The sequence below is a fragment of the Rhinolophus ferrumequinum genome, chromosome 16, assembly GCF_004115265.2.
Source record: "Rhinolophus ferrumequinum isolate MPI-CBG mRhiFer1 chromosome 16, mRhiFer1_v1.p, whole genome shotgun sequence".
Classification (NCBI taxonomy): domain Eukaryota; kingdom Metazoa; phylum Chordata; class Mammalia; order Chiroptera; family Rhinolophidae; genus Rhinolophus; species Rhinolophus ferrumequinum.
In genome coordinates this window covers 866368-884929 of record NC_046299.1, presented here as the reverse complement: position 1 = coordinate 884929, position 18562 = coordinate 866368, and the positions used below count along the sequence as shown (strand labels likewise).

Below are 18562 nucleotides of genomic sequence, written 5' to 3'. Positions count from 1 at the left end.
ACAGCCAGACGCTCAGGGACGGGGTTGAACTGCGAGTACTTCTGCCCAAGCCACTGGCACTAAGCTGGTGGCTGCATGGCCGCGAACTGACACCTGCAGCAAGCAGCCCTGGCCCGACGCAAGCACCCCAATCAGACAAGCACAGCCTGGCCCTGCCCCCTAAACAAAGCAGCCCAGGGTTCTGATCCAGACCCTCAGGCTGGGCTGCGCAGAACCTCCCAGAAGAAGGAACTATTGGGCCGGCCTCCTGGCCTCAGCCTTTCTCATAACAATGGTTCAAGTTCTGATCCCCAGGTGTGGAACGCTCCCAGAAGGGTGTCTTTGCCCCAAGAGCAGGATGGCCATGTCACTGGGGAGACAAGCCGCAAGGTCAGGGACGGGCCCCGCCACACCTCACACACCGGGCACTCGGCCCCTGCCCAGGCGGCCATTCTCACCGGTGACCAGGGAGCATTTCCAGCCGTGTTCTCTGGGGGAACACACACAGCCCCACCCTCAGGAAGCCACGTGAGTCCAGGGCAGCCCCTGCAGGTGGTCAGTTCTGCTGGTTCCCCCAAATTCCTGGGGGCTCGCTCTGGCCAAGTCAGTGTGGCTTCAGAGCTGATTCCTGGGGCTCCACTAAGGCCAATGTCCACTGCCCTGTATCCCCTGCCCCTGGCAAGGGATGGGACGATCAGGGAGCCAGACCACACCCATGTCCATGCCACCGACACGGGACACAGGCGTGCTGCCCTCTGGGGCCTCAGAAACACACACACGTTTGTACAAAACCCTGAAAGTTGCCCCCCGGTTCCTGTCTGACATCACCAGGTCTCCACCCAGAACTTGCTTTGGGGTCTGTCCCACCCACAGGGCATCCTGCAGTGCTCTTCAACTCTGGACCCTGGTTTCCCAGGGGTAACGTCCCGTGTCCCCCATGTGGGCACGCCCAGCTGCACTTCTGACATCCACCCCCAGGGAGTGGGAGCCTCTTCCCTGCCCTCCCCACACCAGGCTCTTCCTCCGGACGCTGGGACAGGTGTTTTGGTCCCTGTCCTTTCCCAGCTCGCCCACTGCCCGCCAGCAGGCACCACCTTTGCCACAGCCTCACAGCTTCTGGGTGAGACGGGGCCCCGACCCAGGGTGGTGGGATTGGGGTGCCGAGGGCTCTGCCCACAGGAGCTACCGACTCCCAGACAAACAGTCCCTGTGAACGCAGGATGGCTGGGCAGGGAGGGAACATGCACACACTGGACTCCGAGTAGGTGTACTGTAATTCTCAGAGGTGAGAACCATACAGAAACCCCACAGAAACCATTTGTGTGTCCATAAAACATCCTCACCTTCCCACCCCACCCGCGCCCCGCCCCCCTGATGTACAAGAACCTCAGACCCTGGGCCACCCCACAGCTCCGGGCAGCAAGCTTATGGACGGTGAGCAGAGACGGGTGAGCAGGCCCCTGAACAGCCGAGAGGTGGGGAGGGACGAGCTCCTGTCCCACCGCGTGGCCTCCGTGACCTGCCAGTGGGCCAGTCGGGGGCGGCCGGAGAGGCAGGGCAGGTGGCAGCTTGCCTCCCTCCACATGTAACCGGAGTGGCCCTGGTGGCACCCACTTTTGTCCACCACTGCAGGCCACATGGACAGCTTCTCATCACCTGTATCTCCGAGAGCCCAGTAGCAGGGTGGTCAGACAGTAACAGTGAAAATGTGGCCAGGACACAGCAGGGCCACCTGCTGGGTCTGTGCTTGGAGAGCAGGCTTCTCAGTGGGAATGTCAGTGCTGGGCGTGCACCCGTCACCCTGTCACCCTGTCCCTCGGGCGGACCTGAGTCTCCAATGCAAGCTGAGTCAGCAACTCTGGGCTGCAGGCTCCTAGCTGCTCCCCGAGGGGCAGATGGAGCCGCACACAGGCAGGGCAGAGCGCACCTCCTCACCGTCCATGGGGAACTCGCTGTCCACGTCCCTGGCCTCGGGTGTGGGCCGGGGCTCACCTGTGGGGTCCTGGCCCCTCTTCAGCCTGGTGGGGAAGCACAGGGAGGGGTTTTGTGCAGCTTCACCAGCAGCCCTGGGACACGTCTCTCTGGCCACGGCTTGTCTGAGGACTCCAGAAGGTCCCTCAAAGACGTGGCTCTGGGGCCCCCAAACATGGACCAGGTGCCCTGCCGGGGGTGGGATGGGGAAGACCCCTCCTGGATAGGCTGGCACAGCAGGGAGCTGATGTCGGATGTGGGGTGCTCCGGCCAGCAGCACCCTCTGGCCACTCGCGGCCCTGGCGCTGGGAGCAGCAGGGCTGGCAAGTCTCAGTTCATTTCCAGCCAGAAGCTAAAAGGAGGCTTCATTGAAGTGTAAGTTCTGGGGTTAACAGGGCTTTTCAAGGAGCCTGGCCCAGTTCAGTTCTTTCCCAGGCCTCTGACTTCTGGGATGGTGGCCAGTGTCCTAAACCAGTGCTCACATGTCATCCTGGTCACCGAAGCAGAGCGCCGGCCAGTCCTGTTCACCTTCCCAGCCAGAGCTCAGAGCCACCTCCACCAGGAAGCCCTCCGTGCCTCCCCTGTCACCCCTCCCCGTGGGCCTCACAGCACTGTGGAGATGTCTTAGCTATTTGTGTCCTGTTGTACCTCCCTGTCAGCCAGCCGTGCCTTTTCTGTCCCAGTCCCTGGCACTCAGTCAATGTTTGCTGAGTGGGGTGGGAGTTGGGGTGGTTGTGCAGGGGCTGCCCAGGAAACTGGCAGCCCTCATCTGGGAAGCCCACCGAGTGTCTCCCCAGGAAACTCTGGCCACTGGTCCCAGTTTAGAACTAAAAGTGCCCAAGAAGCTCCTCCTGCATGAGCCTGAGCGGGGCCCTCACACCCTTTCCCCCCAGGTTTGCTGGTGCTCGGAAACCAGGGGGGCAGGGGGGCAGGATCAGGCTTCCAGGGCCCACTGATGCCATGTGGCTGCTGGGGCTCAGGACTCATGTGGCCCAGAAACCCTCGGCCCATTTCCCCGACTGCCCTCTGCCTCCGTGCCCCAGCCACACTCACTTTTCTCTGTTAAAGACCACAAAGTCTTGCTGGATGGCGTCGAGGCAGTCCTGCAGGTAGTCATTTTCCTGTTAGTCAGAACGAGCAATGGACAGCGTCAGGTTCCCTACATCCCCTCAGATGCCATCCTGAGCACCTGTGCCTTTCTCCGGTGGCCTGAACTCTGCTCTCAGGAAGCCAGAGCACCTGGGGGTTTGTACCTCCCAGGGGACCCTTAGCCAGTGACCAAAGTATTTCCTGTGAGGAAGCCCAGCCTCCTGCCTCAGAGAGGACGCTGACACACGGCAATAACTGTGGGACCGACTTGGCTGGAAAGCACACCTGGCTTGGCTCCCTCCCCTCCCCCAGCCCTTACTGGGTCCTCTGGTCACTTGTCACTTGTGTATAGAAGGAGAACCTGTCCTAAGGATGTTGGTCGCAGGGGCCGCCCTGAGCAGCAGACTCTGAGGACGGGACTGGAGTTGGGTCCTGCACTGGCCTGATAAATGAGGAACCCGTCACTGGTGGCACGTGGAGTGTGAGTGGGGGGAGCAGTGGGAGGCTGTGCTGGCCACTACTCAGCTCTCGTGTGTTGGGAACGTGTGGGGAAGGAGTCGCCCCGTGGCCGTGGGGATGGTTGGTCATTGCTGGGCACGGGGGTCACATGAGCAAGCGACAGGCTCAGGGCCGCCCACCCACAGCCTCGGACACAGTGTGGGAGACACCTGTCCTGTGGCGCAAGCTGCACCATCGGACCTCAGAGGGTCGGACTCCCAGGTTTGAGAGGAGCCTGCGTCAAAGCCAAGGCCTGACGGGAGGACCTGGCTCCGACACCTGGGCAGGGCCGTCTGCGTGCACTGCACATGGGCACCGTCAGCAGAGGGCCACCCCTGCTGGAGAAAACGGCACCCGCCCTCACTCACTGCAGACATGCCGGCTGCAGCCGCGTGGGTGCCTCGGAATGTGCCCCTCAGGATGTGCGTCCCCCTGCGCCCCCCCAGCTTCAGAATAACAACGTCGCTGGCTGCACAGCCTGCTAAGTGGGAAAGGGCTGGCCCTACTGTGCTGTGCTGCTGGGCACGGGCCATGCGCTGGCGAAGGAGGCTTGTGCCATGAGGGCATCCCTCTGAGACTTGGGTCTCCTTCCCTGGCAAGAGCCCCAGGAGTAGGTGCTCATTTGCTTCTCATTCCCACCCAGGAGGAAGTGAGGGGAATCAGGGAAGTGAGGGGATCAGGGAAGGAAGTGAGGGGCCCAGGGGAGGGAGTGAGGGGATCAGGGAAGTAAAGGACCCAGAGGAGGAAGTGAGGGGCCCAGAGGAGGAAGTGAGTGGCCCAGAGAAGGAAGCGAGGGGTCCAGAGAAAGAAGTGAGGGGTCCAGAGGAGGAAGTGAAGGGTCCAGGGAAGGAAGTGAGGAGGATCAGAGAAGGAAGTGAGGGGCCCAGGGGAGGAAGTGAGGGGTCCAGAGGAGGAAGTGAGGGGATCAGGGAAGCAAGTGAGGGGCCCAGAAAAGGAAGTGAGGGGCCCAGAGAAGGAAGTGAGTGGCCCAGAGAAGGAAGCGAGGGGTCCAGAGAAAGAAGTGAGGGGTCCAGAGGAGGAAGTGAAGGGTCCAGGGAAGGAAGTGAGGAGGATCAGAGAAGGAAGTGAGGGGCCCAGGGGAGGAAGTGAGGGTATCAGGGAAGCAAGTGAGGGGCCCAGAGAAGGAAGTGAGTGGCCCAGAGGAGGAAGCGAGGGGTCCAGAGGAAGAAGTGAGGGGTCCGGAGGAGGAAGTAAGGGGGATCAGGGAAGCAAGTGAGGGGCCCAGAGAAGGAAGTGAGGGGCTTGGGGAAGGAAGTGTGGGGCCCAGAGGAAGTAGTGAGTGGCCCAGAGGAGGAAGTGAGGGATCCAGGGAAGGAGGTAAGGGGCTCTGGGAGCTGGAGATGGGGCTGGGCTGGGAAAGGTGGGAGGAAGGTCTCAGGACCTCTCTGGACTTTGGGGTGACCAGACTGTCTGTAGGACTTTCCAGGGGCCTGGTGGGGCACCGGGGTGGCGGGAGGAGCCCGCACCGGAGCTGCACTCACGGACTGGGAGCTGTCCCTGCTGCTCTCCCGGGACCGGTTCTTGGCCAGCCGCTTCTTCTTCTTGTGCAGGGGCCTCGACTCCAGGATCATCTCCTCCAGTTCGAAAGTGGGGTCGCAGTGCAGGCGGCCTTTCTGTGGAGGGGCAGGGTGCTGAGCCTCCCCGGGGTCGCCCCTGCCACCAAAACTGCCACCAGGCCCACCCGGGAGGCTTACGTTGGGCACAAAACCCGGCTCCACCTTCTTCTTACTCAGGTCGTCCCACAGCACATTGGCCAGCGACGGGGCGGCCTGCATGTCCTGGAGGCTGGAGACACGGTGCTTGGGGTTCACAGTGAGGAGCTGGAACAAGGCCCCCTGTCACCTGGCCGTGGGGAGCTGCCCCACCCCGGGCCCCCAGCAGGTCCCAAGGGTCAGGCAAGCAGGGACAGTGTGATCTGAGGCGTGTGGCCACGCCCCTGCAGCCCTGAGGTCAGGAGGGACGCTCTGCTGAGGTTCACCAGCAGGCGGCGTCTCGGCCAGGCTAGCTGCAGGGCCAGCCACAGGGCAGTAACCAAGTCTGTTGTCATCATCCTAGGAGACCCCAGGGTGCTGCCAGCGTCACAGCCACTGGGGTCTCAAAGCCACAGACCCATGGAGGCCACCTCCCCGATCCAGGCATGGGGCTTCCCATGCGGGCCTCTGGGGACCAAGGTCCCACCTGGCCCTGGAGGCGATGGACTAGTTCAGAGTACGGCTGTCGTCATGGGGAGCTGTGGGGCAGGCGAGCGGAGAGCGGTCCCTGCCCAGCCCCAGCCCTGAGGGAGGCACGTGGTGGCAACGCCACAGCCCCGCGTCCCTGCCAGGCTCAGGGCCCCTGGGCTGCTGCAGACCTGCTCGGCCCTGGGAGGTGCAGGGGGTTCCAGGGTCCTCTCTGCTTGCTCCTGGAGGAGGGTGGCCAGGCCAGTGGGAGGGGCAGAGGCCCCTGGCGCTCGGCCCACACACGCCGTCCACCAGCACAGGTGACACATGACGTGTGCAGCTCAACGTCTCTGTGCCTGTTTGGGTGTCTGTGAAATAGGGTGACGACCAGCGTCCCAGAACCAGGTCGTGACGGCTCACGTGGCTGAGCTCACCGTCAGAGCTCTCACAGCCCAGGCTACTACGGGACAGCGGGCCGCTGGACAGGCCGGGAGCAGACACGTGTGTGGGAACCAGATGTTGCCCCCCTCGGCACAGGGCTGGGGGGCTCACCTTCTGAAGCAGGGCCACCATCTCCTTGGACCAGGAGGGGACGTACTGGACGCTCATGGTGCTGAACAGCTGTACCAGCGACTCCACAGCATTGCTGGAGTGGATGTCGTAGGGCCTCTGGACAGCGGACGCAGCGCTGTGCCAGGTGCCCGTCACCCAGAGGCCCTGGCAGCACCCCGCCCCAGCGCCGGCCCAGCCCCAGGCGCCGTGCCCCCAGAAACAGCCTGCAGGCGGACAAAGTAGGTGCCTGGGCCGTGTCTGCTCCTGGGCTGGGACTAACCAGAAGAGCCTGTTGAGCGGCCAGCAAAGAAGCTCTTCCAACCCCTGGGCCGGGCCGGGGGATGGGACGTAGAGGGCCAGGAGGGGCTGCCATCCTTAGGGGTAGGGGCCTGGGGCGGGGGGCTAGGGGTGCGATGCCTCAGGAGGCCCCGACACAGGGATGGGGGTGGGCAGCTCGAAGCCCAGGTGGCCCCAGCTGGGAAGGAGACCAGGCCGCACACAGGGGCCTCCAGGGAAGTGCCAAGGAGCAGCTGCGGGTCAGCTCCCCACCCTGCACCCCAGAGGCCCTGCTGGAAACCCCAGGACCCAGGCATCACTTCCCACAACCACCCAGAGGCTGGGACATCCCTGGGCCCCTGGGGTGGGCAGCCCCCTCCCTCCCGGGCACCTGGGGTCCGTGGGCCCAGAACATGGGCCAAGGGGCTCCGTACCCATCCTCTTAGCAGCTCGTAGGCCATCACCCCCACCGACCACCAGTCCACCTCAAAGGAGTAGCCGGTCCCACCATTGACGAAAGATTGGAAGATCTCCGGAGCTTTCCAGAAATGGAGGGAGCAGCTCAGCATCCATGACCCGCTGGCCCCGGGGACTGGCACCTCAGGCCGGGCCTGAGACCAGGGTGCGCCCAGAGCTGGACCGAGAAGCCACCCTCGCTGCCAACCAACCTCCTGGTTCAAATCCAGGTCCCACAGCCTGCCGTGGGCGCCGGGCTGTCTCATTACCACATCCACAGCCCTCACACGTCACTTAGGCTTCTGCATACGTACGGCTGCGTACCCACAGCTAGGTGGGAGGGCGGGCTGGCCAGGTGCGTGCAAGGGTGCAGGGCCGCTCACCCATGTACGGCTTGGTCCCAGCCAGCGCGGTCGCCCTTTCCCCATCCTTTATGATGGTGGCCACGTTGAAGTCCGTCAGGTGCGCGTGTCCTATGAGAAGAGAGGACGGTGCGACTGTCACAGGACCAGAGCTACATCCTGAGGGCAGGGGCCTCCCAGCCTCTGCTCACCTTGCTCATCCAGCAGAATGTTGTCAGGCTTGACATCTCTGTAGAAAGAGCAGAAAGTGGGGATATGAGTCCAGAAGTCCTTCCTGCTCCTGTCCTGTGATTCCCTGGCAGGACTAGGGGCTCCCCCGAGGGCCTCCCACCTGGGCAGAGGCCTGAGATGCCCCGACAGAGGCCCTGGGAAGATGCTAGGGCATAAGGCCCCCGCCCCACCTGGCAACACTCAGACAAAGTTGACTGAGACCAGCCATTGTGGTCGTGTGGGGGCCACCTCCAGCACGACCTGCCGACACTGGACAGACAGCAGCAGAAAGCCCAACACTGGACACAGAGGGCGCCACCGCCCCACAGGACAGAAGTAGAGCCTCTCCCAGAGGCCGGGCTGCACACAACTGGGGAATGGGCTGTGCTCAGGCCTCCCCTTGCCCAACTCCAGGCCCTCAATACATGTTTGGTGCTCGTCATGACCAGATAATAGAATCCTGAGGACAGAAATGTTAAAATTACATCTACTTGACTTTATGATACACCACACAGTATTTTTTTGGTTTTGCTCTATGAGTGCAGTTTTACCTAATTTTATCTGCTTTAAGCGGATGTTAACATTAGTTTAAATTCCCCAGGGAGATGGCAGATGGACAAATGGGTGCCTGCTAGGTGGTGGCAGGGATCCTGCCATTAAACGAACCAAGTGAAGGCCACCCCAATATGGCCAGGCCCTGAGGTCCCCAGGAGACAGCAGCTGTGTGTGCTCAGCCCCAGCTGGGGCTGCTGGGGCAGGATCCCCTCCAGGTGGACCTCAGATATGCGGGGGTGGGAGGAGCGGGGGGGGGGGAGGGGGCGAGGGGCGGAGCTGGCCCAGGTGCCATGCCTGGAGGTAGGTGTGTGTGTCAAGGTGGGGCGGAGCCCCAAGAGCCGTCAGGGGTCTGTTGAGGGGTGGCTGTGCCCCAGGTAGACGGCCCTGCAGCCAGTCCCGCCCTGCCAGATATTCACACACCTGTGGATGATGTGCTGGCTGCGTAGGTAGTCGAGGGCCAGCGCCATTTCGCAGATGTACAGCCTCACCGTGTCCTCGGAGAACTGGACATTCTGCTGCAGGTGGTAGCGCAGGTCCCCTCCCAGCAGCAGGTCCACCACCATGAACATGTCCTCCTCGTCCTGGAAGGAGTACCTGTGGGTGCCGGGGACCGGCCACACACATAGCTGGGGCAGACTCATGGCTTCTGCCACACCTGACGAGCACCATTTAAGAGCCCCAGTCCACACCCAGCCCCAATGAGCACTCCCCAGGAGCAGGGTCCAGCCTGAGGCACTGACTCTGTCCCTGCTCAGAGCCAGGACCCTTGGCGTGGCCATCCTGATGGAAGGTGGACCAGCTAGGGGCACAGACGCCCGTGAGTGACCAAAGGAGAATGGAAAACAGCACCGTCTCTGGCCCGTTTCCTTGCTGCCCTGGTCTCCTCTTCTCTGAAAGGGATAAAAACATCTGTTTTGGAAGGTTGTTAGAGAAGAAACTGAGATGTGAGGTGAAATGCTCAGGCAGTGCTGGGTAAGGGGCCACCTTCTAACAACCAGCAGCTATGGTAATGGTGATGGTGGTGATGGTGGTGGTGGTGGTGGTGGAGGTGGTGGTGGTGGTGGTGGTGATGGTGGTGGTGGTGGTGGTGGTGGTGGTGGTGGTGGTGGAGGTGGTGGAGGTGGTGGTGGTGGTGGTGATGGTGGTGGTGGTGGTGGTGATGGTGGTGGTGGTGGTGGTGGTGATGGTGGTGGTGGTGGTGGTGGTGGTGGAGATGGTGATGGTGGTGGAGGTGGTGGTGGTGGTGGTGGTGGTGGTGGTGGAGATGGTGATGGTGGTGGAGGTGGTGGTGGTGGTGGAGATGGTGATTGTGGTGGAGGTGGTGGTGGTGGTGGTGGTGATGGTGGTGGTGGTGGTGGTGGTGGAGATGGTGATGGTGGTGGAGGTGGTGGTGATGGTGGTGGTGGTGGTGGTGGTGGAGATGGTGATGGTGGTGGAGGTGGTGGAGGTGGAGGTGGTGGTGGTGGTGGTGGTGGTGGTGATGGTGGTGGTGGTGGTGGTGGTGGTGGTGGTGGAGGTGGTGGAGGTGGTGGAGGTGGTGGTGGTGGTGGTGGTGGTGGTGGTGATGGTGGTGGTGGTGGTGGTGGTGGAGATGGTGATGGTGGTGGAGGTGGTGGAGGTGGAGGTGGTGGTGGTGGTGGTGGTGGTGGTGATGGTGGTGGTGGTGGTGGTGGTGGTGGTGGTGGAGGTGGTGGAGGTGGTGGAGGTGGTGGTGGTGGTGGTGGTGGTGGTGGTGGTGGTGGTGATGGTGGTGGTGGTGGTGGTGGTGGTGGAGATGGTGATGGTGGTGGAGGTGGTGGTGGTGGAGGTGGTGGTGGTGGTGGTGGTGGAGGTGGTGGAGGTGGTGGTGGTGGTGGTGATGGTGGTGGTGGTGGTGGTGGTGATGGTGGTGGTGGTGGTGGTGGTGGTGGAGATGGTGATGGTGGTGGAGGTGGTGGTGGTGGTGGTGGTGATGGTGGTGGTGGTGGTGGTGGTGGAGATGGTGATGGTGGTGGAGGTGGTGGAGGTGGAGGTGGTGGTGGTGGTGGTGATGGTGGTGATGGTGGTGGTGGTGGTGGTGATGGTGGTGGTGGTGGTGGTGGTGGAGATGGTGATGGTGGTGGAGGTGGTGGAGATGATAAAAAAGATGATGATGATGATGATAACAATGGTAACAAAACAATGGTTTGAGGACCTCTTTCCACTTTGTAATTTCTTTTGTGAACTCTCAGAGGTAACTTATTGTTAATCAACTGGCTCTTTCAAGAACAGTTATAAAGTATTCATTTTTTTCTGTGATCTTCCTCTTCCTGCTCTCTGCAAGCCACCCTGTCCTCATTCTCAGGGGAGTTGGCTTGGGGAGGGTAGTATAGATTGGAGCCTAGGGAGGGGGCACAGGAATGGGACCACAGAGCAAAGGGACTCTGGATCCAGGCTTTTGAGCAAGCAGGGGTCCTAGAGAGCTGTGGACAAGCACATGTGGCCTCCCACACTTGCAGGAGAGGCTGCCGTGGCCCCGCCCTGCCTGGCCCTGGAATGGTGAGAGATGTCCCTGGGCAGGCCGGCCTGTAGGGATGGTGACCCCAGCTGCAGCAGGTGGGGGAGGAAATCATTAACCACAATGATGGTTCACAGCACCATGCGAGTTTATTGTCTGCGTGGACTCATCTAAACTACAGTCTGGTGAGGGTGGCAGTGGAAGCCACCTCCAGCTCCGTTCCACAGAAGCAGGAACTGAGAAAGGGCAGAGGGACCCAAGCCAGGGGCCAATGCTCCTACCACTAGGCAACACTGCCTCCCAGGGAGAGGCCAGGATGCCTCAGAGGAGGAAAATCCTAGGTCTCTCTTTGTTGCGAGAAGCCCCAGTGCCAGTGTTGTGGCCCCAGACGGAATTGTTCCTGCAAGGCTGGCTCCCCACAGTGACGTCCTATCTGACCCCCCCAGGGGGGCAATCACCACCCTTGAGATTAGGCATCCAACCCTCCCCGCCTCAGGCAGTGGTGGCAGGTGTAAGGGGTGCTTGGATGCCCCCAGCTTTAAAACCCTTGTCTCACAACACTGAAAACAGGCCATGATGACACAGGTGGCCCCGCCAGCCCCTCTGCCTGCCTGGAAACCAGATGGCCGTGGGGGCCACAATGAGGAGGCCGGGGGCCATGTGCAGATGGGGTGGGAGGGGTCTTTTCTTTCTGGCCTGGGCAGCCCTTGGCCCCACCACAGCCTGGGGGCCCTGAAGGCCTTGGTCAGAGACTTCCTGTGTCCACACAGCTGCCCGGGGAAGGCCACGCCCCCACAGCACATCCAGCTCCCCTCCTATGTCACTACTGAGCAGGACCATGGGACTCCACTGGGAGGGGTGCAGGTGAGGCTGCTGTCCATTTGATGTCCCTCCTCACCTGTGTTGACCTCAGGACAATGACCGGGGGAGGGGGACCTGAGCTGTGAGCAGACCCCTGAGAGACCGCGCACCAGACCATTTCCAGGACGTGCTGCCCCACTCTACTGTCCCCACACTGTGGTTGGGCTGCCTGTCCCTCTAAGTTCAGTTGGTGGAGACCCAGGTCACGCTGGGCACGTTCCAGTCTTCCCGGGGCACTGCGGGCCCAGAGCACGTTTTCCACAGGCCTCTCCGTGCTGTGAGACCCACACGGCCAAGGGCCCTTAGGAACCCCACCCACCTGTGAGCGCAGCAGGAGCACCTCAGGCCCCAGGACGGGAGGCTGAGGGGCTCAGGACGCCCTGTGCCGGGAGCACTAGCGGGGGAGACGGCGGGCCAAGGCAGCCTGCTGGCCCTACACCCGGGGCCGCGCTCGGTGCCCATCCCGTGGAGGGGACTCAGTCAGGTCCTCTAACTCCCCGCCTGACTTTTTGCCGGAAACTCCGTGCGTCACAGGCCTCCTTTGTGGGAAAGCGGGGGCTTCCTGCAGGCCTGGAGCCCCTCATCAACACAGTACGTGTGACACCTGGACGGCTGTGGGCCCTGGGGTCCTGGAGGGGGAAGGGGCTGGGCTGTCAGGACTGAGGGCAGCGCTCCCACTCACCAAAGGTTCACCAGGAAGACATGCTCGACCTCCTGCAGGATCTCCAACTCCCGGAACACATTGCGGACCTCATCGCGCTCGATACACTGCTGCTTGTTCATGTACTTCATGGCGTACATCTTCTCTGTGTCCCGCTTCTGCACGATGCACACCTGCAGGCACGGGAGCCTCAGCACGGCCGCCCACGCCCGCCCGTGGCCGCCACTTTGAAACGACGGGGGGTAAATAAGTCTTTGGCGGGACACGGCCCCTGGGCACAGGTGCTTTCTGGCAGCAGGCAGGCCTGCTGTGGTGTCACACCCCTCACCAGTCATGACCTGGGCAGGTGGTGTCACCACCCTCCACCCCAGCCTCCTCTTCTCAGGGCTCGACACAGCAAGTGGCGTGGAGTGCTGTTGGGGGATGAGACGACAGGCTAGCCAGAGCCCTGCACCCAGGAAGTCCCCATGAGTGACAGCTGCCACCTCAACATCCCACCCTTTCTGGAGCAACAGTCTCCCATCCAAGTGTCCTGAGCCCTGAACTGCAAGGTCAGTCAGCAGCACTGGCCCTGCTCACTCCGCTGACTGCCTGGCGGACAGGCGCAGGGGGCGGCGAGGACAGAAGTCCAGGAGCAGGAGGAACTCGAGCTGGCTTCTCATGGCCAAGGACATTCAACCAGAATCAGGGACAAAGGTCCTCAAGGGGAACGAGGACTCATGCATAAAATTGTGGGCTGCACAGCCAGCACCACTCAAGTCGTGGTGAGAACCCCCAAGGACAGATGATTCCGACCATTTCTGAGGGTCCTCACACCCTTTGGTCTCCAGGTCTTCAAGGAACAGAGTAGAAGATTCTGGAACTCGAGGTCCCAGCCTCACACAAAGGAAGGTGGCCTGGAACAGACCGGACGTCTCAGTGGACATGAGTGTCTCCAGCCAAACCTGCTGGATCCAACCCTTTGGTGAAACCCAGAACCCTCGCCCAGGAGCCCATCTGAGGAGATGAAGGTGCTTTCTTCCGAAAACATTTGTCGCAGTGTAGTTTGTAACAAGACTTTCCAACACCTTAACATCCCACAACCTTGTGGACATGAGCCTATGAGCTCAATGAAGTGTCATGCGGCCACAAAGACGTCATGCCGTGTGACAGTTTTCACAATGCCAAGCGGAGATGTCACACCACACCATTAATGTAAATGACGTTGAGACGACGCAGCCAGTGTGAGGACCGCCTGGATGGGGCGGGGGGGCGGCAAAGGGGCAAGAAAGCAGCTGTGCTGGGGCTGAATGAAAGGCTGTCTGTAACAATGACGTGGGGATAGTCACAGGAGTGGACAGGTAGGAAAGCAAGGATGGTTTTGTGGAGCCGACGCTTACAGAGGCCCTTGAAACACCAGCCTGGCACCTGGCTCCCAGGGTTCCTGGCCTTCCAGGTGCGAAGAAGGTCACTTCTCGTCAGGCCCAGGAATCTCAGGATGTCTTGGGGACCTCGAGAAGAGGGGAATTCACCCAAACTTGTAGGTTCTAAAGGCACAGTCTGGTGACAAGTTGCTGAGTTGGCCTCCTCGCTCCGGAGGCTTTTAAACGTCTCATCTGAAATTCCTCGCAAAGGCTCCACCAAGGCAGACTTAGAAAGCCTGTATGTCACCTGCTGCTTGCATAAATGCTCAGGTCAAGTTCAGCAAGACCACATTTATTTTGCAAACTCGCCTTACTTCAGTTATCTTAATAAAAAGGGGGCTGTTGTACATTTCGGCAGAAGCCACAGCACAGCCTCGTGGGGTGGAGGGCAGCACCCGTGTCCTCTGTAAACTGGCCCTGCCACTCTGTGCCTCTGTCAGTAATTCTCGACTCTGATTCTTCTCCCACCCTCTGACTTGTTAGCCCTAAGGATGAAAACCCTTTCCCCAAACTCTACAAACGGAAGCCGGACAATATGAACTTGCAGAAACCAACAGTGCAGATCACGTCTGGGCAACCTTCCTACCTGCCACTGATTGGGCCACTCAGACGGCTCACCGAACACCAGGGCCATCATCAGAGACACAGACGACAAATCAGGAATGCGTCAACGTCACCACTGCCTGTCCTTGCTGTGCCATCTGAAGATGCATGGAGACCAGCTTCTAAAAGTCTTAACTGACTGCCGTCTGGGCTCAGAAACGGCTTGCAAGAAGCAGGAAATAACCCCTCACGTGGGAAACGTCCCCCTACCCCCACCCCAGGAGGAGAGAACAGTCTCAGCCCCAAGGACAGGAAGCTGACGCCCCAGGAGGCTGACTTATCCAGCAGGCCTAGTAAGGTAACCCCACCTTCCTCTAGCAACCTGAATGCTTTAGCTCCTTTCCTGTTTCCTCTCTCTGTCCAGCGTAAAAACATTTAGGTTTTGCCACTTCTTTGGGTCTTCATTTTCTCACGAGGGCCATCACGTAAAACATGTTAAATAAATCTGTATGCTTTTCTCCTGTTAACCTGTTGTGGGGACAGAGCCCCAAAAAGCAGTTTCCAGGCTCTCGGCCTCACATAGAAAGGTGCTGGCTCAGGTAGTAAATGGCCGTCGACTGTGATCAAATGGCCGTCAGCTGTGGCTAGTTGGCCATCAGCTGTAACCAGTGAGCCATTGGCCACTAATATAACTGCCGTGGCTAGGCTAGCAGAAAATGGGGGGCTGGCAAGAAGATGGTGGCTGAGCCTGCAAGCGGCACAGTGAGGGTTGAGAATTGTGTTGCTCCTGCTTCCTGTGTCTCCAACCCAGCTGCCAGTGAGAGTATAGTGGTATGACTCCCCTACCTATGGCTCCGTGGGTGTTCCTTTTTTACCTCACCATGTCCTGCGTTCTTGTGTGGGGAGCGGGACCAGAGACCTCGGGGCCGCCCTTCGTGACGGATGGCACAGCAAGCAGGGTCCCCCGCACAACACATGGCGCAGCGAGCAGGGTACAGTGCCGGCCAAATCTCTCCGAAGGGCGGTGGAGCAGTTTGTGCCTATGAACACTCAGTCTCAGGAAGACCAGGAGGAGCAGCTGCTGGGAGCTGGACCCGCGTGGAGGGGTGGGAAGACGTGGACGGTTCCCCAACCAGCACAGGCCAGAGAAAGTGAATGTTGTTGCGGCCCTGTGGGCTGGGAAGTGCTTGCTGAGGCAGCCCGGATGCAGGACTTGTAGTCCCAGAAGGAAACGCTTGCTGAGTCCTCCGTGGGAGCTGAGGGTGAGGGCAAGGTCATCCCTCACCCCCAGGACAGCCCTGGCGAATAACTATGGACTATGGGGAATTGCCTTCCATCCCTAATTTAATGGACAGCTTGACTATTTGTTTGGGAACATGCCACCATGTAGTGGAACCAGCAGATGTTTGCTTTTGTGTCTTGACCAGCCACCATTGAGAATATGTAAGCACCTTGACTGTGAGCCGCTGTCGTTCCAGCACGGTACCCTGAGAGGCCCAGAGAGAGTGGCAGTGCCCTGAGAGCCCTGGCTGAGATCAGGAAGCCTGGCTGTGCCCAGAGAGAGTGGCAGTGCCCTGAGGGCCCTGGCTGAGTCCAGGGAGACTAGTGGTACCCTAAGAAGTCCAGGAAGTCTGGCTGTGCCCAGAAGTACTGGTGGTGCCCTGAGAAACCCTGGCTGTGACCAGAGAGCTTGGCTGTGTCCAGGAAATAGCATCTACCTCCAGGCTCCTCGCACAGGGCCCCTCGCGGAAGACGCTTGTCGCGTAGATTGTGAGGCGAGAGCCTGTAGGGATGGAGTGTGGGGACAGAGCCCCAAAAAGCAGTTTCCAGGCTCTCGGCCTCACATAGAAAGGTGCTGGCTCAGGTAGTAAATGGCCATCGACTGTGATCAAATGGCCAGCAGCTGTGGCTAGTTGGCCGTCAGCTGTAACCAGTGAGCCATCGGGCACTAATATAACTGCCGTGGCTACGCTAGGAGAAAGAAAAGGGGGAGGTAGCAAGAAGATGGTGGCTGAGTCTGCAAGCGGCACAGTGAGGGTTGAGAATTGTGTTGCTCCTGTTTCCTGTGTCTCCAACCCAGCCGCCAGTGAGAGTATAGTGGTGTGACTCCCCTACTTATGGCTCCGTGGGTGTTCCTGTTTGGCTTCACCATGTCCTGTGTTCTTGTGTGGGGAGCGGGACCAGAGACCTCGGGGCCGCCCTTCGTGACGGATGGCGCAGCAAGCAGGGTCCCCCGCACGACACATGGCGCAGCGAGCAGGGTACGGTGCCGGCCAAAGCTCTCCTAAAGGCGGTGGAGCAGTTTGTGCCTATGAACACTCAGTCTCAGGAAGACCAGGAGGAGCAGCTGCCTGAGAGCTGGACCCCGTGGAGGGGAGGGAAGACATCCAGGGTTCCCCAACCAGCAGAGGCCGGAGAAAGTGAAGGCTGTGGCGGCCCTGTGGGCTGAGAAGTGCTTGCTGAGGCAGCCCGGATGCAGGACTTGTAGTCCCAGAAGGAAACGCTTGCTGAGACCTCCGTGGGAGCTGAGGGTGAGGTCAAGGTCGTCCCTCACCCCCAGGACAGCCCTGGCAAATGACTATGGACTATGGGGAATTGCCTTCCATCCCTAATTTAATGGACCGCTTGACTGTTTGGGAACATGCCACCATGTAGTGGAACTGGCGGATGTTTGCTTTTCTGTCTTGACCGGCCACCATTGAGAATATGTAAGCACCTTGACTGTGAGCCGCTGTCGTTCCAGCACGGTACCCTGAGAGGCCCAGAGAGAGTGGCAGTGCCCTGAGAGGCCCTCGCTGTGCCCGGGGAGACTAGTGGTACCCTAAGAAGTCCAGGAAGTCTGGCTGTGCCCAGAAGTACTGGTGGTGCCCTGAGAAACCCTGGCTGTGACCAGAGAGCTTGGCTGTGTCCAGGAAATAGCATCCACCTCCAGGCTCCTCGCACAGGGCCCCTCGCGGAAGACGCTTGTCGCGTAGATTGTGAGGCGAGAGCCTGTAGGGATGGAGTGTGGGGACAGAGCCCCAAAAAGCAGTTTCCAGGCTCTCGGCCTCACATAGAAAGGTGCTGGCTCAGGTAGTAAATGGCCATCAGCTGTGGCTAGTTGGCCGTCAGCTGTAACCAGTGAGCCATTGGCCATGAATATAACTGCCGTGGCTAGGCTAGCAAAAAAAGGGGGAGCTAGCAAGAAGATGGTGGCTGAGTCTGCAAGCGGCACAGTGAGGGTTGAGAATTGTGTTGCTCCTGGTTCCTGTGTCTCCAACTCAGCCGCCAGCGAGAGTATAGTGGTGTGACTCCCCTACCTATGGCTCCGTGGGTGTTCCTTTTTGGCCTCACCATGTCCTGTGTTCTTGTGTGGGGAGTGGGAGCAGAGGTCCCGCGGGTCGCCCTGCATGACGGATGGCGCAGCAAGCAGGGTCTCCCCGCACGACACGTGTCTTGTGCCAATTGAATTTTCAGGTCTAGCAAAAAACCCTCAGAGAAAAAAAGGTGAAATTCTGCCTCCCCTGGAGCCTCCAGAAGGAGCCAGCCCTGCTGGGTCCTTGATTTCGACCCCTGGCCTCTGGGATTGGGAGTGTGAGTGCCTGTTGTTTGAAGCGTCCGTATTGTGCTGTGTTCCAGAAGCCCTGGACTGGCACACATCCCCACAGCTCCCGAGCCAGCCGCCTGCGCAAACACCCTGCTTTCCTCCACGTCTGTGACCACACCTGCCGGCAGGGCTATCCTGGGCTCTCACGGTGCCCTCTCGTCTCTCCTCTTACCTGCCAACCCAGCCACTTCCTCTGACTTCCTTTCCCATAGCTGGACCCAGGCCAGGGGGCCAGGACAGCCGCTCTGCCTGAGGCCCGCCCTCCGGCTGCCGGGTCTTTCCTTTAAGGTCGGTCACATCAGAATGCTCTTTGGGGACGCAGCGGAGACTTGGGTCACTAATAGTGGCCTGGCCTGCATGAGAGAGGCTCCAATTCGTGGCACTTTGAAACGCTGGGGTTTGGTGCCGTCTCTGTTCCGAGGGACCCCTCTAGGTGGCAGAAGGGACAGGCAGCGTTTACAGGGAAGGAGGGGAGGCCCCAGCCTTCAAGGACCCCGCGTTCAGGCTGAGAGCACTTGGCCCATGAAGCCATGTCCTCCAGACATTGGTCCCAGCTTTCTAAGTGGCTTCCTCTGATAATGGACTTAGGCTGGACAAAGAGGAAATGGAATTAGACCTAAACAGGAGGAAGCTCTGCCGGCCTCCGGCCCAGGGCAGCCGTCGTTCCGTGTGAAACGCCACCAGCCACAGCGGTGCCGCAGGGACAGCCCAGAACGGTGCCAGTGAACAGCCGAGTAAGTGCCGTTGGCATCAAACACTGTTTATGAGTTTTTCAGATTTACTGCTTCACCCCCAGCTCCTTTTCTTCCCGCGTAAGTTTTGTTCCCCACAAAGCACACGCCTGACAAGAGGCATTAAAACCTCTGCATTATGAGGGGGCTGCCTCTGCCCCTTCCCCACAGCT

General features: G+C 60.2%; 1 protein-coding gene across 2 annotated transcripts in view; it reads right to left on the bottom strand.

The window, feature by feature from the left end:
• Window positions 1-1291: 1291 nt before the first annotated feature.
• STK32C (serine/threonine kinase 32C) overlaps window positions 1292-18562 on the bottom strand; it is a 55875-nt gene continuing 38604 nt past the window's right edge. Inside the window, exons 3-12 of one of the 2 annotated variants that reach the window (XM_033129730.1) lie at window positions 12148-12299; window positions 8549-8722; window positions 7555-7592; window positions 7385-7474; window positions 6980-7083; window positions 6270-6386; window positions 5253-5378; window positions 5040-5171; window positions 3004-3071; window positions 1292-1997 (exon numbers count right to left, since the gene is read on the bottom strand). In XM_033129730.1, the coding sequence (XP_032985621.1) occupies window positions 1853-1997; window positions 3004-3071; window positions 5040-5171; window positions 5253-5378; window positions 6270-6386; window positions 6980-7083; window positions 7385-7474; window positions 7555-7592; window positions 8549-8722; window positions 12148-12299 (1146 nt within the window). In that variant the 3' untranslated portion in view covers window positions 1292-1852. Of the gene's footprint in view, window positions 1998-3003; window positions 3072-5024; window positions 5172-5252; window positions 5379-6269; window positions 6387-6979; window positions 7084-7384; window positions 7475-7554; window positions 7593-8548; window positions 8723-12147; window positions 12300-18562 lie in introns of both variants that reach the window. The other variant, XM_033129731.1, reaches the window with a different exon arrangement.